Below are 20,498 nucleotides of genomic sequence, written 5' to 3'. Positions count from 1 at the left end.
GGGATGAGGAGGGGAGAAGGAGGAGTAGGACAAGGAGGAGAAGAAGGTGGAGGAGAAGGAAAAGAAGGAAGGGGAAGAAGAAGGACGAAGATGGGGGAGGAGGTTGTGAATGAGAAGGACAAGGAGGAGCTAGTTGTGGAAGTAGAAGGAGAATGGAGAAGGAGAATAGTTCGCCAACAGCACATGCATGGTACAGAAATTGACTACAAGGAGGAGGAGGTGGAGAAGGAGGATAAGGAGGAGAGGAGGAGAAGAAGGGGGATGACGAGAAAGGAGGGGAAAGAGGGGGGAGAAGGACAGCATTAGTTTTGGTCACCGCTTCAGAACAGGTAATTTGTTGCTAAAAGTTGCACTATTTTCAAAACAATCTTTTTTTCAGGAAAGCGAACATTTTTTATTTTTTTTATTTAATTTTATTTATTTTGGGGGAGGGGTGGGGTCATGATGCTTTTTTCCATCTACTTCTAGAACAAATCATATTTTCAAAATTTCAAAACAATCTCTGCCCCAAACAATGTCATATGGTCGGTACCTCACTGCATCGCGAATAGTGGCGTTTTTGCGTGAGCCAGGTGTATATCGCTTAACGACTACTCCCATCGTCATTTGTGCAAACATTACACCGCCGACAGACAACGACAGATTACCATAGTAAGTTTATTTAAACGACCGTTATACACCACCCTTTAGACACAGGATCACGTTCAGTCAACCGCAAATCAGCGCTTAGACTTAGGGTGAGTGTGTGAGTCTCAAGAAGGTTTCACGCAACTTTTAGGTAAATTGTCGGGCAAAAGAAAGTATCCATCCATGTTTGATGGTGCCTAAAAACGAAACAAACAAGAAATGGTTATTCGATGATGTAAACATTTGATACGGTTATCAAGGTTGTCTTTTGGACCTCACGTTAGCAGCGTTTCGGCGATTGTTTTCATTCCAGTAACGTTTTGATAACGTTTGCATTTTTTGGGGTCAAATTCCAATTTTCAAGTATCCCCGTGTTGTGGGTTTTCGGACGCTTAAGAAACATTTGTAGTTTTCTCTATAATCACGTGAACAACTGTAAAACATCTCAATCACTTATAAAAGACAACTTTCTCTAAATATGAGCCTTCATCTGAATTTTTGCAATGTCAGTGTGGTGCTAGATCTCCCGTTGTAGCGCGAGTAATCGCGAGAAACATGGCCGTCCGAAAACGTGTGACGTCCGAAAACCTATGACCCGACGATATATACATTTGTTCGGCAGTTTCATTCAAGTCACAGTGCTGGTGAATTAATGTTGAATGAGTTGGCCTTACACCGCTTTGAACATGTTGAATGTAAAGAAAGATAAATGCTTGAATGTGTGTTTGCCAGTGTTATGAACGTGTATATAAGGAGTAACGGTGGTCGTGGAGCTCAGACTGCTTTGTAAAAAGGGGTTTAATCTTTCAAAAAGAGTATTGTTGTGTTATTTAATTCATGAATTACACAGTAGCGTGTAGGAACCCTGAAAAGCATGTGGCGAGAAGCTCACAGGCACATGACGTCAAAATGGGTGGTGACGTCATTATCTACTTTGACGTCACTGAATCTGACGTCAAAAATGTATTACGTCACAAAATAGGTCGTCTATGTGAATCTTTCTTCTCAATCATCCCAATTATTGGCAAGCTCCTCACAGCGATAGTACGTTCCCGGAGCTCTCTATACTATCGCTGCCACCAGTCAAAACTCCCCACTGTGAATAGGTGGCCACAACCATGCTTGGAGTTGAACTCGCAACCGAATGACCGTTATGTTTACAAACAAGTGACGACTGTCGTGACGCCGAATACACTTATCGCTGCTAAAATACTTTCTTCGTTTGTCAATTTGAATTTCTGTTTCATTAAAACTATCGTGTTATTGATATAGTAAGAATGTAAGGGAGAAATTGGTTGATTTTCCGTTAGTCTGCAATCTCGAACCAATCTGATTACCAAAACAACAAAGTAAATTCATTTGGAAAATATGGTCAGTCGTAAACCTTTTCAAATTGAAATATGATGGCATTCCCAAAGACATAAACAAAAGTATAAACATTACTACATATGGGGTTGGAGGGCAAATTTCAAGATTCTTGAAATGGCCGCGCCCACACTGGTGGCAGCGATGTTACCGAGAGTGTAACGAGGGTGTCACGCGCTGGGAAGGAGCTTGAATTATTGGCTGCCACGGGAGGTTACAAGCTGAAAAAGTTGACAGAATTATTTTGGATGATAAATAGAATCTTAACCTCGTGTCTTTTGATATCAAATATATCAACACACGGAGTTTCAAACTTTAATTGACTCGTGTTGATATATTTGATATAAAAAATACAAGGGTGTGTTATTTGTAACCATAACCAAATAGTTTGCTTGTTTGTTTTGTTAATTGTTTACAAAATGCGGCATTCGACAATATTCAACACCATGGCGGCGGTCTACAGGTAAGTAATCGAGTCATGTCCAGACAAACCAGTGATTGATATCGGGATCACGCCGTCAGGAATGAAAGTGGTCTCAAGGACGGAGTTTATGTTGTTAACGCCGCTGTCATGAAAAGTACAATATATAATGGCGTGCGGCCCGGTATCAATCTCATTAAAATCAGATCTAAGTTCTCGCTGCCGCTAAGCAAATATCTGAGGACATCCCATTACGGGTCACGTCAGAACGACCTTTCGCGAACTTTGACCGATCACTGAAATGACAAACAAGAAGTCGACGTCAGCCAATTAGGAAGCAGCTTTCTCGATCTTTACGGCACTCGTTTCTACCTGGCGACTTCCATTTCAAACTACGCTTGAAAAATATGTTTACACAGTTCTCGATTAAAATTTTGAAAAGTGAGCTAACGAACATTCCGGAATGTCTAATAGATGGTTGAGATTGTATAGCAGTGCTTCTCACATACTGCGCAACGCCTCCTCTGTTAAAATGTTTATCCCATGGAAGCGAGAGACAGACAAAAAGTTTGACAGAATCAGTCGAACGGGCCGAAACTGTCGTTCGGAATACCCCCTGTTAACGTTTTCGAGGTTGCATGATTAGAAAAGACATTCCAACAGTCACTTTCATGATCTGGTAAGCGACGCTTTGATTGGTCGGATGAAAGGTCGTTCTGACGTGACCCGTAACGGGATGTCCTCAGATCTTTGCTTAGCGATAGCAAGAACTAAGATCTGATTTTAATGAGAATTGGTTGACCAAAGTTGGCAATCGAACCCGAAAGTGGCTGTCGACCACTCGCACGTGCTAACTTAAGCATCCCGTTTAATGGCAAAGAAAGGGATTTAAACAGAAGTTAAGGGTAGCAAGACCGCTCGTAAAATCCGGAGAAATTGTTTACTATTTGAGAAATTGTTTACTATTTTTTTATACTTTTTGCTTTGAAGATAATTTAAAGATTTGTAATTATCACAAGGATATGTCTTTCTTGAAAGTGATAGTGTGGAACTGAGAGCACAGATAAATACTTAATGTATCGTAGTCATGGCAACGTGTGACTACATTTAGATTAACACAAAACATAATGCGAATTTAAAACATGTTCCTCCATCGTGTTCAGTGACATTGACACCATATGCATTGATTATTTACATAGAGGTTTTGAGGATCGGACACCTTATGGGATTATTATTATATGAAGAATAGTTCTCTTTGCACAGCAAGGTACGTTCTTTCGTTAGACGTTCCGACGACCAGTTGTCCTTTTCCTCTCGGGGGGCACGGGTGGCCCAGTCGTCTAAGTCGCCGCGATTCGCTGTGATTGTGGGTTCGAATCCCGGTTCGCCCCGATTATGTTTCTAGGTTTGTCCGCACCATACACGTGCTCGTGGGTTTCACCGAAGTGGTAAATGTCAGAAACCTGCATCACTTCGGGCTTTCCTCCCACATTAAGCTGACACGCCGTGATATAACTGGAATACTGTTAAAAGCGGCGTTAAACCCAACTCACTCACTCACTTTTCCTCTCGTTATACTTTTACTATTACCTAATAAGAGTAACATGGCCCCGATGTCCATACGATGTCTGTTGTATAACGTCACACTCAGCAATATTCCAGCTATATGAAGGCGGTCGATAAAAAATCGAAAATAGGCCAAACAATCCAGTGATTGACATCATGAGCATCGATCTTGGCAATTCGGATACGATGACATGCATCAACCAAGTCAGCGAGCCTGACCTCCCGATCCCGTTAGTCGCCTGGAATAATCATAGTTCTTAGGAGTGTGCAATAATAATTTGCTAAAAGAATATGGAAAATATTTCATGTATGCATTGACGTCGGAATATTAAATCTTTTACAAACGTAACCTACAATTAAGGTATAAAACATTGTTGAATACTCAACGATATATTTATGTATTAATTAGAAACACCGATGTCTTTGGGGCATTAATATTCCTATAATTGTCACAAAGATAAATTTCAATCATTAAAATGAAGTTTATTCATAGAAAGAGGAATTTCTTACATATTTTAGATAATGGGGAGGAACTCAGCGCATCTCACTTGTTAGCACGCAGAGCGTGGAGAGAGAGGTACGGTCTACTCTCGCGTGAACTTAGCGAGCGCGAGGCTTAGGCAAGCGACAACACAACATGGCGGGCCAGAGTGATAGGACGGAGTTACTAGCTGCGATTTTACTAGCGACTTTACTCGCGGTTATAGTTACCACAGATGCCACAGAAGGTATGTACATTGTCATTGTATCAAATTCTATTGATTTTGTACGTATTTTGTTACGTGTGTCAAGGAAACAAGATTTTCACCTGTGTACGGAGTAAGGAAGTGATACCGAAATGCCTCACAATATAAACACTGCCATCTCGGCCTGGTCCCTGCTTCAAGCACAAGTTAACATGGCGTGACTGTTTTTCAAATGTATTGCTGACTCACTCATTCAAGATGGTGTTATGAAAGTGGCCCATACATAACTGTCTCCAAAGAACCCGCACTACCGGGCGATCTTTTTTCAGCTGTCAAAATACCTAGCAATATATTGGCTACGAGGCCTCAGGTGAACGGCCGGAGAAATAAGCATTGTCACTGGCATTTCGTAATCAATATTTTTTCCAATAGCGTTAATAGGTTAAGATAGTTTGTTTGTGTGCTATATAAGGAAGACTATCGTTTTATGACTTAACGTAATTAATAATAGAACGAGACCATAGCGTTCTGATTAAATTCCTAGCCCTACCTGCATGGCTTATGCAAGAAAGAAATTTGCGTCTGCCATGTCACGGCTGAAGTTATTACTATGTTAGGTAAATATTTCATCGAGACTCCAAATAGTCTAGGCCTATTGGATGATCTGGGTTCAAATTATAGCATGGTTGGTTTAAATGTAGACAGGCTGAGTGCCAGCAGTACATTTTATTCATGACTAGAGTGTTCGCATCAGGGAAAAGGATTGTCACCTGTTTTCTCACCTGATAAAATTAAAACTTGTCTGATTCTGAAGCTATACTCCAATACACAGATACAAAAGCAGGAACTTTGGGTATACTGTTCTTGGTAGCATTTGGGTCCACAAAATGGAAATTGATAAGGAGGAATTTTTGGGTGAAAGTTTAAGTTATTAAACCGCTAAAACATATATCACTTAGAAAAATGCTTTCTTTTAAAAATAACCCAGACGTTTTCTTGTACCATTGATTTTTAAATCTGTAGTGGTGTGTTATTTGATTTTACCTAATATGCTCAGCTGAGGACACTACTTTACAATCATAATCAACTATATCCTCTGTACAACATGTACAATAACCAGTTTCTGTAATCTATATACTGTAATCGACGTAATAAGCACCGAGGGCGCTTTCAAAATTAGAAATAGGGGGGTCTTGTTACATGTATTAGAATATTATTTCTATGAAACAAAAAAAGATATGAAAGATCAATTTCGTGGTTTATACTGACAGCCTGAAATGTTTATATACGACAGATATATTTTTCCAGAATTTAATTGCCCATAATTAAGGATGCATATAACACTCTAGTGCGTAGTATACGTGAATAAATAAGTCTTGTGTACATTGATCAATCAGAAGGGGTGCTAATTGGGATTGTTCACTAGCCAATATATTAGCAAATATCACTGTGGGTGCTTATCAGAGCAGGGCGCTTATTACGTCGAATACAGTATTCATTGTAGTGTATCAAAATAGTTATCATTATTCATCCTACATTATGTGACTACACATCGGAAACATTTGAACAGTGTTGCCAAAATCATGAGCTCAATCAAAATCAAGTTCAGAATCTAGTTTTTATAACAACGGGTCAAAAATATTAAATAGATCTGAGGATGAACCTAAAGTTACACAGAAATAGTTTTACATCTGGAATGCCCTCCTGCACTCCACCTCCTGAAAGTGCAGGGTTCCTTGTCACAAGTCTGAAGGATTTAGGTAATTCCTGGGTTAAGGGTGTATGATAGAAAAAAGCAAGGACGCCACGATTCCTTAATTTTGAAAATCATGTCGCTGGAGAGTGACAACTATCTTAATGTTTCTTGCAGCAATGTTGACACTGGCAATCAGTACAGAATGTTAGTTTACTCTACTCTTGAAGTGTGTGGTTCTGACCTTGTCGAATGGTAATGAGATCCCAAAGGAGCTATATACTCTCACACTCTTCTGCACAAAGACATCCCCTTGACAAGACATTGTCGTCTTCAAAGAAGCACCAGATTACATGTATAGCTTGAGCCACAGTCCTCCTATGTAAGGAGCATTTACAACCATGTCATTCTACTTCAAACAGATCCCAAACCCCAGATGAAATATATTTGATTAATGCATGTTTTTATTGTATACAGTTACTACCCTGAAGTGCTAAAAACAGAATCAAGAGTGTTTCGTAGCATCATTTATGAGTTGTTCAGTTCTGTGCTGTATGAGTGCATACTGAAGCCTGATTTGAACCCTTTGTAGAATGCATATGAAACGGACCAATAACCTAAAAATCATCGCCAGGATAATTGCCCTGTTCCTACTAGGGCTTGGACGGGTAACTCGTATATTTGGGTAGAGTTAGTACTGAGTAGGACCCAGGTACCAACAGGACTACCCAGACCCGTGGTTAGTCATGTGATATATTGTTTAATGAGAAAAACTCCATGGTTACCTTCTGTGATCGATACTTGTATCAGGAAGTAAAATATTGTGATGCATCGGTGTATTGTCCCACCACTAGTTCTTAGCATACTTTTCATTATGTGGACTTTCATTATCTGGGCATACAGAGGCCAAACAGACTTTTACTAGACTAGGGCTTCGGACCAGTGGCTAAAGTCACAGACTTTTTGTCAGCATTAGAAACTAACATTTTCAGTTCACTTGTCCTTATAATGATAACATATAGCAAAACCCTTTAAATTGGCAAATTTCTACTAGTCCTAATGATACCTTAGCTATTGGGCAGTTTGGCAAGGACTATCGGACTAGTGTCAATTTCTAATGCTGATTATAGAATAATAAACAAATTTTGATTGATTCCATGACATTTAATTGGAAAACCAACCAATTATTTGTGTGCAGAAGTTTCCATAAACCTGAAAACAAAAAGGGTCACGCCCACAAGACAACTTCTGTTTCCTTATTGGCAGATAAAAGAGTTGGGTGGTTTGTGATCATGGACTTTAGTTTTGTGATTGGGATCATTATGATTAGGTAATCAGTCTTTGGGGTAATTATTGTTGACTTATAATTTATAAGAATTGTTTTTCCACACCTACATATTAACACAGTGTGCTCACCGGGTTTTACATGTGTACTGCCATAAATGCAAAATATATCGAAAACAATTCTTAACTAACGATATAGTGACGGTGATCTGGGTATTAAGTAAAAGATATGAAGTATTCTAATCTTTTCAGTTGAGGTGGTGTTTGTTTCTGTTCGTAATTATGTTAGAGTGTATTATGTATAAAATTGGCTGGTTTTATGGGTGTTTTTTTTACATTTAATCAGAGATATTCTAGTTGCTGTTTCAATTCATAGACATGCCTCAAACACCTCTGAGATTTCAGGATGTGGCTAATTTGAGGATATCAGATTCAGCAGCAGCGATGACAGGGATACACACGCACAGATTTGTGGGAATGTTTGTGTTTTGTGAAGTAATCAGTCGTTATGACTGTTAAAATGGGTCGGATATGTTCGGTCATGTGCCGAAGGACTAAAGCTGTTGTGACGGTGACGGATCGTAGACAAAAGTATTGATTGTGATTCTGTTTAATTAATTGTCTCTCTAAGCCTGTTGAACCATCTACTAGACAACCCTATGATGGGGAAGCGATCACTGTTAAGTTTGCTAATATCGGTCTCAAGCACTGCCTCTCTGATTCTGCTGAGGGTGTTGGTGTTAACTAATTATCAGATCATAGCTCTAGGATAAGTTCAAGAAACACTTCTAAGACGTCTCAACACAGATACATGGAACTGTGAGAAGACTGCAGTAAATTAATTGTCAGACATAGAAAATTAATCCTGAATCAATTAAGTCATTTTAAGGAGTTTCCTGTCAGTGCATTCTCGCTTTTAGTAACGCTATTGCTTTGAAGTTAGGTTACTGCCAGTCTCACTTGTCAGTGGCCATCTACTGATTGCAGTTTAGGAAGGTTCGGTAGAAACAAACCAGTTCAATTACCGATGACTAAATGCTGGTTATACTTATAAGAATAATCATAACTCCTTTGACTGATTGAAGTCACAACATTCAGCATACCTAATTGATAGTATTAGAGGAGTGCTGTATTACTGGTAAGCCACAATTTGAAATACTAGTGAATACGTATCACAACATCTTTGGAAAATACCGATAGATTGCGTTTTTCAAAATCATTCATATTTTCATATTGTTTACATTCACAAGTCAGATTGAAATTATGAATTCAGAAATTAGCAAAGATGTGTAATTTCCATCTTTGTTGGACTAATGAGCTGGTCCACTGGATAGATGCCAGTGTGCATTAATCAGGACCTGTAATTTTAAAATCTATATGGTCTGACTTTCTAGTAGGAGTCATAAAATATCAGGGGGCATGGGTGGCCCAGTTGTCTAAGGCGCCGCGATTCGCTGTGCAGAGTTACATCTGTTAGGCACGCCAGAAACCTATGATTGTGGGTTCGAATCCCGGTTCGCCCCGATTATGTTTCTAGGTTTGTCAGCACCATACCCGTGTTCGTGGGTTTCACCGAAGTGGTAAACGTCTGAGACCTGCATCACTTCGGGCTTTCCTCCCACATTAAGCTGACACGCCGTGATATAACTGGAATACTGTTAAAAGCGGCGTTAAACCCAACTCACTCACTCATAAAATACAATATCTTTATCTTGTTGAACTTGACAAAACTAAACTGTAAACAAATGAAATCGTGTTATTGCAAAATAAATGTGTGAACAAGTTTTTAGGAATATATCTGTTTGACTAATGAGTTTACGGTTCCACTGGTCATGTTAGCATGGTTAGCTTCTTGACAAACACTGTTAAGCCTGGTGAGGTACATACTACTATACTCAGGACTAATCATAGACTAAATATAGTGCTTACGTACCTCAGCTGACATCTGTGTCTGTTTGTGTTTGAGCTAAACATGCTAAAGGGGTCAGTTTTAGAAATTTATATTTTTTGTTCAGTGGTATGAGAAATAGACAGATTTATTTCTGGAATACAAATAGATGAAATGGAACAGATTGATGTGTAAAAGAGATCAAGATTATATCCAGTAAATGTTGTGCTTGCCACTGAGGGAATATTATATTTAGCATGATGTGTTACAGGTTGATGTTTTGTGTCATACACTTAGTGGTTTTTTATTTTACTTTTAGAAAGTCATTATTTATTACAAATCTTGTTTCAGAGTGCTTATGTTTTAAGTACCCCTGGGCAAATGTGTTTTAGAATGTATTTTTGTTGCAATATTTTCAAAAGCACTTGTTGAAAAAACCCGCAATGACCATATGTATAGTGTCACCTTATTCTTCTTCAGGGAGTAGACATTCTTGGTTATTTTTTTAAATATTTTTTTTTATTCATCTGTTTTGTGTTGGTATGTGCTAAACACAGGGTAAGAGCTTACTCAAAAGCTGTGCTGTCCAAGGTAAAGATACAATGCCCTTGTAATGTTAAAACAATGGGGAAATTGGGAAACTTATACAGCCCGCAGGAATTTGTACTAACCCAGGGCTTGCGGGCTGGTGTTAAGTTTTCACAACCTCGCTGTAGTTATGCTTGATAATGTGTATTGCATTTTCTAAAAATTCATCTGTAATTATATGAAATTCTTCAACTCAAAATTCAATGCTTCAATCACATGTTGATATTCACGTAAGAAAAAAGATGAGTGAGTGAGTTTGGTTTTATGCCACTGTTAGCAATATTCCAGCAATATCATGACATGGGGACACCAGACATGGGTTTCACGCATTATACCCTGTGGGGAATTGAACCCAGGTCTTTGGTGTGACAAGCAAACACTTTAACCACTAGGCTACCCCACTGCCCCCTTAGTCACATGAACTGACAACTCACGATATGTCCTCCCCAATTCAATGGAATATAGCTGATATCTCCCTGAAAATGCAATAAAACTGAATAGAAATCCAGAGATTATCCTGGTAAATTTTATTGACATTTTTAGGTATGATAGATAATTTTATTCAAGCAGTACAACATTTTCGATTTTTGTAGGAGAAAAATTAGTATGCTTATGCAGTTGAAACTATTAAAAATAACAGTTATATGTACGTGATATTCAACCGCGTTAAATGAATGTTGATGCGACATCTATGAAAACTATTCGAGAATGTCGCGGTATAGCAGCCAAAGCCAATCCCTAGAGATGAGGGAGGACAATTATGTGCATTATGTAAAGACTTGATGTACTCCCAACAGGGAAAGGTGGCTGGTTATTGTACAAGGTTTACATGATGAATAGAAAATGTGTTGTTTGGTTTCCTAAAAAACCTTTGTGTCAGGGTGTGCTGCCTTATACATGTTATACCCCTTGGTAGTCCTTTATTGAGATGAACCTGCCATGGCTGTCTACCAGCCTGCATAGTGATAACAGAAGAAGGTTCCACCAGCCGCCACAATGTCTTGAACATATGGCACACTGGTAGAATACTGGTGCATGTCTCAAGTTGCAAGTCCTCTGTAAATTACTGTTCCATTCTACGTTATCTACACTGTACACGTTTCATACATTGACTCCAATACTATGATGATGATTGATGGGCCAGTGGGGAAGGTTAGCTTGCTACACCTTCAGTCTGGGTTTCACTAAAAATCCCAAATAGGTTTGAAGTGTTTTGTGCATGTTGGTGTCAGACTGTCTGTTTTCTTGTTATGATCTCGGATGAGTGCAAACTTCAAACGAGTAAACTATGAATATCAACATTGCTGAGTTTTTCACTAACTCTGTGAAGAGAATTCTTGTCTTCTGAGAAATGAGGGTGTGTGTTTACTCTTTGGGTAAGACATGTTATGAATGCCTGCCTATGGTATTGGTCTAGAAATCAACCACTGTAGCAGGTAAAATGAATCGTTAAGGAAATGTACGTCATCGTGATCATAGCCGTATTGTTTATTACTTTTTATAATTGTTGCCATGGTTACAGATCAAAAGACAAAATACAAATGATTCATTTTTTCCACTTTGATCAGATGCCAATCGGTCAACACCTGTCATCAATATGCTTTATATTTGCACTGCAATACATGTGAATAGGTTGCCATTGTAAATGAAACAGTAAAATATTGTTTTTTGTTTGAATTAGTTAATTCACCCAGAATATGTTGGCTATATAAAACAAGTACAGAAAATATATGTGTCAATGTTTGTGAAGATATGTAACCTATTCACTTCAAACTTAGTACGATTGCTCTAAGGTTAGTTTGGCTTTTCTTTTTTTTACAAGTTGGTATACTGATCCACCGATCCAAAATACTGAGAAAATGAAAAACAAATGAATATAAAAATCATTTTGAAAACCTATATTTTGACCCAAATACCTAATGTGATAAACATGATAAAGAATTCAAAAAAGAACAAATCATTTTCTAGAATCTTGCAACGCAGTAAAGAAATGACTTTGCCATTACAACGCAAGTTAAAATAATATGCATAACACGGAGAATAAATGTGTTGTCTTTTTTGTGTAGTCACTGTTTAAAAGAACCAGTTCCATTGTCACAGTTTTAAAGGACAGGCATATCAAGTAATATTCCACCCCACCCCCAACTCAGTGGTTTGGGGAAGATTCCATAAACCAGCCCCCATAAGATGTCATGTCATATTTACTTTATTCTTTTTACTACCTGCCGAATTAACAAAACGGGATGTAAAAATCGTACTGACTTCATTAATACACCAATGACGGCCAGTGGTTTAAGGTTTTGTTTTAAGCTCAGTATTTCAATATAAACTGTGTGTATTTTTAGCTATCACCTGATCAAGCAACACTGAGTAGTCGTGGCAGTTGACCAGCGAACCATAGCACTGCACCACTGGTATTGCCCATTAACAATGTTAACAAAGTCCTTCTTTGTTGGAGCAATACCACTGAGAATGCCATTTTTTATTTGCACCCAATGTGTCACAGCAACAACCTGTTCCATGTTGGCATGTTAAACTGTATTACCCACCACTTACAGATAAAGACCTGTATTTGTCACATTGTGCATCACAGACTTTTACAGATAAAGGAATTTGTCGCAATATTACAGGTAAAGGAATTTGTCACCATATGCATCACAGACTATTTTACAGATAAAGGAATTTGTCGCAATATTACAGGTAAAGGAATTTGTCACCATATGCATCACAGACTATTTTACAGATAAAGGAATTTGTCGCAATATTACAGGTAAAGGAATTTGTCACCATATGCATCACAGACTATTTTACAGATAAAGGAATTTATTGCAATATTACAGATAAAGGAATTTGTCGCCATATACATCACAGACTATTTTACAGATAAAGGAATTTGTCGCCATATACATCACAAACCTTTTTACAGATAAAGGAATTTGTCGCCGTATACATCACATACTATTTTACAGATAAAGGAATTTGTTGCAATATACATCACAAACTCTGTTATAGATAAAGGAATTTGTCACCCTATACATCACAAACACTTTTACAGCTTAAGGAACAAACTTATATCAAACGTCTATGAAACATTTTCAGCAATAGTTAACAGGCATTTCTATACCCCTGCTGCACTGCTGTGTTTATTGTAAAAAGTCTAATGTTCTGTAACAATCTTATACACAAGGAAATGAAGTCTGTAACACACATTTTCAGGCTCAATAAGGGCTGTCTATAAAGATTACTTTCAGATTGGTCTGGAAGTTTATCAGGGGGTGGTGCTTAATGGAACAGGGCCCTGTTCCACAAAGAAATCCAAGCGCAACGACAGTCGTAAGTCTTTGTTAAAGTATGGGAGTTACGATAACTTGAGCGCTACGATAGCTTTGTGGAAGGGACGCCAGGCTATTCATATGGTGAATACGGTAACAAAAAACATTACCTTTCCAATACATGTTATATACATCACATTTCACATGGTGTTTCCCACTGACTAAATATACAATGTACTTCACAGTGTATATCACAATCATGCTATAGCTCTGTCTGTTCTACACTGTGGCCCCGGTGGTGGAATAATGGAGCTGTAGTGATATATTCCATGTATATAATTATGCTGTGATATAACTGTAATACTGTTAAATGCAGCGCTAAACCCTACTCACTCACTTGCATACTTATAACATCTCATTTATATTGTTATGTTTTTAACACTTTTTCGGTGTTTTTCCTTCCCTTTGCAATGTGAGGGTCATGATGATCTGCCAAACAAATATCTGAGTTGAGCCACTGACTCATAATTCATGTATCCAATTATACTGTATACAACAGTGTACATGTACCCAGTGTAATACAATGCCTTTATCCATGACTTGGTAATATATTATTAATCCCTTTTATGCTCGGAACTCACAAACATTGGTTATGTCTCAGCCAAATGTTTGTGTCAATGTGATGCACAGGTTATAGCATGGGAAGCAGTTGCATGTCAGATTGCATCAAATACACAGGGTCCTTTGCATCAAGAAAGACATTTATGGATTAATTTTTGTCAGATACTTTTTAACATGTTTTATGGCTTCTGGGTACATTTGCCTAATTCCTGTTGTCACGGTCAACTTACTCTGGTATGGAGTGTTATGTTCTTGGATTGCTGTATGATACATGCCAGGATTGCAGTATGATACATGCCAGGATTGCTGTATGATACATGCCAGGATTGCTGTATGAACCATGCCAGGATTGATGTATGATACATGCCAGGATTGCTGTATGATACATGCCAGGATTGCTGTATGATACATGCCAGGATTGCAGTATGATACATGCCAGGATTGATGTATGATACATGCCAGGATTGCAGTATGATACATGCCAGGATTGCTGTATGATACATGCCAGGATTGCTGTATGATCATACAATTGCCAGGATTGTATGATACATGCCAGGATTGCAATATGATACATGCCAGGATTGCAGTATAAATACATGCCAGGATTGCTGTATGATCCATGCCAAGATTGCTGTATGATCATACAATTGTCAGGATTGCATGATACATGTCTGAAGATTGCAGTATGATACATGCCAGGATTGCTGTATAATCCATGCCAAGATTGCTGAATGATCATACAATTGCCAGAATTGTATGATGCATGCCTGAAGATTGCAGTATGATACATGCCAAGATTGTAGTATGATACATGCCAGGATTGTAGTATGATACATGCCAGGATTGCAGTATGAAGGACATATACTTGAAGTGCTATGTGATACATCACTGGAGTTCTGTATGCTCTATATCCCTGTGGCCCTGTGTGTTACAATCATGCCATACACCTATCCTATTCACTAACATTGTTGCCATTGTTGCTGTGTCACAGTCAGCTGCACAAAGGTATCTGCTGAATCATGCATCACTTCTGACACATGTTACTGAAATATTGAAATAACACTTTGTTTATATTCGATCCTCGCTCCAATTATCCCACAGCTCTCTGCATTCCTGATTCATGAGTTACATTATTTTGCACAGAGACAATAAACGTTGTAACATGAGTTATTGCTTTTGTTCTAATGTGACTATAGGCTTGATTACATATTTCTAAACTTACTCAAACAATTAATAACATCTCTGTTTCATTTGAATATATATCAGGTGACCCCGTGGGGCTTCTAGGATAGATAAGGTCCCTTGCTATATCAGTGTTCCCGCTGGCGTTTGAAACAGCCAGTCCTGGTGGACTGGTAACTTTAAAATTTACCAGTCCCACCTAATCTTTGTCAGTCCCAACTTTCAACAAATAAATAAACATATGAAAACTACCTGGTTTTTATTCTTTCAGCATCATGTTCAATGCAATGACATCATCTCTGAAGTAACTTAGTTAGATCTACATGTCATTCACACAAAGTTCAGTCACAATTTTCTCATTTGTTTTTGAGTATTTCGAGACTAAGTCACTACAAGTATATATTTAACCTCAAAGCAAAGCAAAATGCTATTTCCTTGCACTAAAAATAGACAAGAGGGAAATATTTAATATTTATAAGGTACTTTATTTGCCGGTCCACAGGGACTGGCAGTCACATGAATTACCGGTCCAAGCCTAATTTTACCAGTAAAAAACTGGTTATTATCGGCAACCTCAACTGTGTATATACTGGTCGTAAGTCCTGACTTAATGGATTGGATTGTCAGGCTCCTCGGTCACTTATTTGATGGCATGATCATGTACCCAGATGGCATTGAGCATGCTTGTAATGTCACTCACTAGATTTTCTGGTTCAGAATCGGTTGTGTACATTCTGTCGTCATGTAGCAGGGATTTGATAACAAACATACAAACTGAGATATGTTAACCTAGAAAACAATGAGATCTGTTGTTGCAGAAGTATGGAAACTGGAGGCCGTTAGCAATCCGAATAAGAGGTCATACTTTCTGGCCTTAATGACGAGGGCCCCATATGGGAGTTATGGTCGTCTTGGTGCTATGATCACTGTGTTAAACGGGGCCCCTTCTTAAGCCATAAAGGGATTAGATTTATCCTGGGACGGGTAACTCGGGTACTCGGGTCGGGTGGGTATGGAGTAGGACCCGGGTACCCACAGGACTACCCGGACCCGTGTTTAGTCACGTGATATATTGTTTCATGACAAAAAATCTCTATATAACTACATGGTTACACGACAGTTTTAAGTCTCTAATTTTCGCATTTCTTCATGACTATGAACACATTCCTTCTGACTTATATATGTTTGAACAAAGCTAAAACTTCAGTCAACTTCAGTGTATGCATGACCACATCGTTTTATACATGTATCTGAATACATTCTGCCAGGGCTACTGTCCAACTATTCCCAATTGGACATTTTGTACCTATCTTTTGACACCAACAGCAGGTACCCGGGTAGGGTTGGGTAATAGGGACGTGGGTACCCGGGTAGTAAATTTGGACTCGTCCCAGCCCTAGATTAGAGCACTATTTTATGATTGACACAGCATTTGAAATATGTGCCTGCCTGTTACTTGGCACATGGCAGGTAGATCTCGTGTCGTCCCCGTAGTTTCAAATTTGTATGGAGCCCTTATGCTGATGGCCTGCTGTAAATTTGTGTCTCTATTTTTTTTTTGTCACAATATTAAAGCTGCAGGTTTTTTAAATGAGGGCCTCAAGAGTTTAATCATGGGCTACAGCTAAATTTGTGGGTCCTGGGCAGTCTGGCACTTTTGTTTAATTTCAAACGCTTGGTTGACAAGAGGTGTGTTACAGCCAGAGGGTGGAAAAGAGGGTCCTTGATTATATGTCAAAACAGTGGTTTGAAATAAGTGGATTCAAGCTAAAGTCCTCCAGGGATGCAACTCAACGTGAAACATTTTCTGGCCCTATTACTTGTAACAGTGATGACACATACGGACACATCGAAAATCAGACTCCTGCGGAGTTGCCTCCCTGTTCCTGTGTCATTTCATTTAAAAATTTATGCCATTCATGGGATCTTATCTAGTTTGTTTAAATGATTTTCGGGGCGGTCAGGTAGCCTAGTGGTTAAAGCGTTAGCTCGTCACACCGAAGACCCGGGTTCGATTCCCGACATGGGTACAATGTGTGAAGCCAATTTCTGGTGTCCCCCGCCATGATATTCCTGGAATATTGCTAAAAGCGGCGTAAAACCGAACTCACTCACACTCAATTAAATGATTTTCTGGCTTGTTTACATACTGTTGCGAAATGGCAGGAGTACTGCTGTGCCACGTCAGGCAATAAACAAACACTTACTTACATCTTATGCAAATTGTGTGAGTGACAGGGGGCCACCGGTAAGTCAGGACATGCTTACACTTTTTTGTTAACACCTGGCCTCATCACTGATTGAAAGTGACCCATTCATATAATTTTCTCCGCTATTTTGCCTTTTACCTCCCAATGGAATCTGTTTCAGCAGATGATTGAGACTGGTTATTCACAGTCATTGATGTTTTACAGTTAGAGACACCACCATCAGTTTTTACATGTCATTTATGCCCAACACTGCTGTCATAGTCATTTTTAGCCTTTGAGACATCATTGTTCGAAATTAAGCCTAAAATCAGGGTATGAAACTCCCAAAAATTTCAGCCAGATCACAGGACTGGCTAGCTGAAATACTTGCCAGCCCTGACCAAAACCTGCCTGCCCACTATAATCATATGTTTCTCAGGATAAGCTAACGGGATTTCTTTTTGGTTACATTTTATCATTCATCTTTACATGTGAATTAATGCTTGTCATCGGGAAATATTTAGAATATTTTCACATATGAAATATAACCCGACCGTCGGGCAGGGGGATTTGAAAATCTGGCAGCCCGAGTTGAAATCAACCCGTCTCGGACGGTCGGGCAGGCAGGTATTTCGAACACTGCTAAAATCCTTAGCACAAGTCCAAGATTTAGGAACCCCTAGGTTCAAATTCCACAGAACACCTGAAGGATCCACTTGATAGCAAACACTGCTATATGTATATAATAAGACTTAGGGGAATATGCTAGTCTGTCTTACAGACCCTGATACATTTATATCAACTACAGCCCATGCAAGTCTATAATGTTTGGCAAGTCTAGATTACTGCAGTATCTCTGAAAATGAAGAGAATCACTGGGCTCCCTTTTTATTAGATTTTTATTAAGATAACTGAACAACTGTTTTTTTCTGTACGATATGTTCATTTCAGAGACTATATGTTAGTCTAGGGAATATGCGTGTGTTTGGAAAATGTTTTCTACTGAAATTGACAAAAGAATTCGAGTTATCTATTCAGGTTGAGGCTTAATTGCAGAATTGATTTGGTTGTTAATCAATAATATTCCTGAATCTGCCGTTTTGTAACTACCTACAACACATGACAGAGCAGTGTTGATCACATGTTACCATGGCAACAACAAACAATGCCTGCAAGCCTACTAGATATATGTAGCTGCCATTGTTAAGAATGACAATTGTTTCGCATTGATTTGTGTCAGGTTTGATAGATCCAGTGTTAGGAGAAGTATTCTGCCACCTTCAGATTTGTTATCAAGTGTCTCTATTCTAAACATTTGTATTTTATATTTTTGAATATTTTGAAAGAACATGAATGCAACTGAACTCTCACAGTCCCTGAACTATAATATGGTTCTCTCCCAATCCTTCAATACTGTAATGCTATAGCCCTAAATGAAGAAAGTCGAGGTTTTTCACAGAATCTCCCATCTTACCAGGGCTCTTTTTAAAAAATATATGGAGTTGTTTGTTCTTATCAAAATTACATATTTTCAGAGACTAAGCATAATCTACTAAATTGTCTTCAATGGAAGTTTCTTAATGGGCTTAGCGCAGAAGTGTTGATCAAAGGTTTTGAATGAACATTTTAGACTTATAGTATTTTTAAAGCTTCTGTTGCCTGGGCGAAAAAATATCAGCAGTTATAAGATTAAATTGATCACCATTGATCACATTTAACGGACAAGGGCGGATCCAGTGTTTTTAAGAGGGAGGCGTCCAAAATATCAAAAGCATGTATGTTGGTTGTTGTATTTAAATCTGATATCAACGGTACCGTCAAAATGTTAATATTACTTGATGAAATTCACAAACTTTGCAGACAGAACCTAAGATTGAAAGAGATATATATTCTCCCTGTTCAACAGACATGAAGTAATGATGGTTACAAATTAATGATTTTGTCTGCTGTCTGCGTGTTTATTGATCAGTGCAGTGTAGCGTGAACCTGTAAATAAGATTAATGGGGTAAAACAATACAAAAAAATGAAACATCTTTTTCACCCGTTGATATTTTAACTTTTAAACCCGCAGGCAGTTTTATTTTCTTGCTATAAGCATTGATCCCATTTCAGTGATAGAAACTAACATTTTTCGTCCACTAGTCCTTATAATGATAACATATAGCAATACCCTTAAAAATGGCAAATTTCTACTAGTCCTTATGATACCTTAACTATTTGGCAGTTTGGCATGGACTATAGGACTAGTGCCAATTTCTAACACTGCCATTTACATCACTTAAATCAGCAATAACACATCACTTGAACTTGCAGTAACCAAATCAACAAATATGTAACTAAATACAGGAAACTCTCTAAAATGTCAGTTAATGGTATCAATTCTACAGTGTATGACAACCGGAGATACAAGCAGTACATGTTAGACTTATGAGTGACCTGTCTGGAGCTGGAGACTTGCTTTATGTGTTATTAGCAGGAGTTCCCAATCCTAAGATGAATGCTGACAGTATTGACACCTTAATGAAAGCCTTTATCATGTTTATGGGTATCACCACAAAGAGCCTCAGTGCATGAGACATATCTGCATGTCAATTATGATTAGGTATATATATCAACTAGTCTTCGTTGCCATGGTTTCTGGTGGTTTTGACACCGAGACCACGTGCATTATTAATCATTTATGCAGCGTGGAGTTCCCCTCACCATGCTCACAGCTCAGCACTGATCTTGGCAAAGTGAATGTTTAGAGACTTTCTTAAGTCGACTGTGGGGAAAGAGGGTGCATTAATTGAGTATAGCGTATTTCCACACAAGTTCTTTTTGTTGCTAATACACAGCTTCAGTAACTATTCTATACATAAGCAATATACATACCTCCACTTCTAAATTCTAATGCCGATAACCGCCTCCGTGGTCTAGTGGTAGAGTGTCCGCCCGGAGAGTGGAAGGCCCAGGGTTCGATCCCCGGCCGCGTCATACCAAAAGACTTTAAAAGATGGTACTTGTTAATACCCTGTCTGGCGCTCGGCATTTAGGGGCTAAGACGAGGACTGGTCGGCTTGGAGTCAGTATACTGTGTCTGAGTGGGGTATTCATGTTAAACTGAGGCATGGTA

At 38.6% G+C, this 20,498-nt stretch overlaps 1 protein-coding gene across 4 annotated transcripts in view; it reads left to right on the top strand.

The window, feature by feature from the left end:
• Positions 1–4,570: 4,570 nt before the first annotated feature.
• The window catches only part of LOC124117124 (plexin domain-containing protein 2-like), a 138,947-nt gene continuing 123,019 nt past the window's right edge, over positions 4,571–20,498 (top strand). For all 4 annotated transcript variants that reach the window (XM_046478861.2, XM_046478859.2, XM_046478860.2 and 1 more), the window contains exon 1: positions 4,571–4,707. In XM_046478861.2, coding sequence (XP_046334817.2) covers positions 4,617–4,707 — 91 coding nt within the window. In that variant the 5' untranslated portion in view covers positions 4,571–4,616. The remainder of the gene's footprint in view (positions 4,708–20,498) is intronic.

This window comes from Haliotis rufescens, unplaced genomic scaffold, assembly GCF_023055435.1.
Source record: "Haliotis rufescens isolate VD_foot unplaced genomic scaffold, xgHalRufe1.0.p SCAF_10, whole genome shotgun sequence".
NCBI classification, from domain to species: domain Eukaryota; kingdom Metazoa; phylum Mollusca; class Gastropoda; order Lepetellida; family Haliotidae; genus Haliotis; species Haliotis rufescens.
The sequence above is the reverse complement of the archived record's forward strand: the minus strand, read 5'-3'. Positions and strand labels throughout refer to the sequence as shown.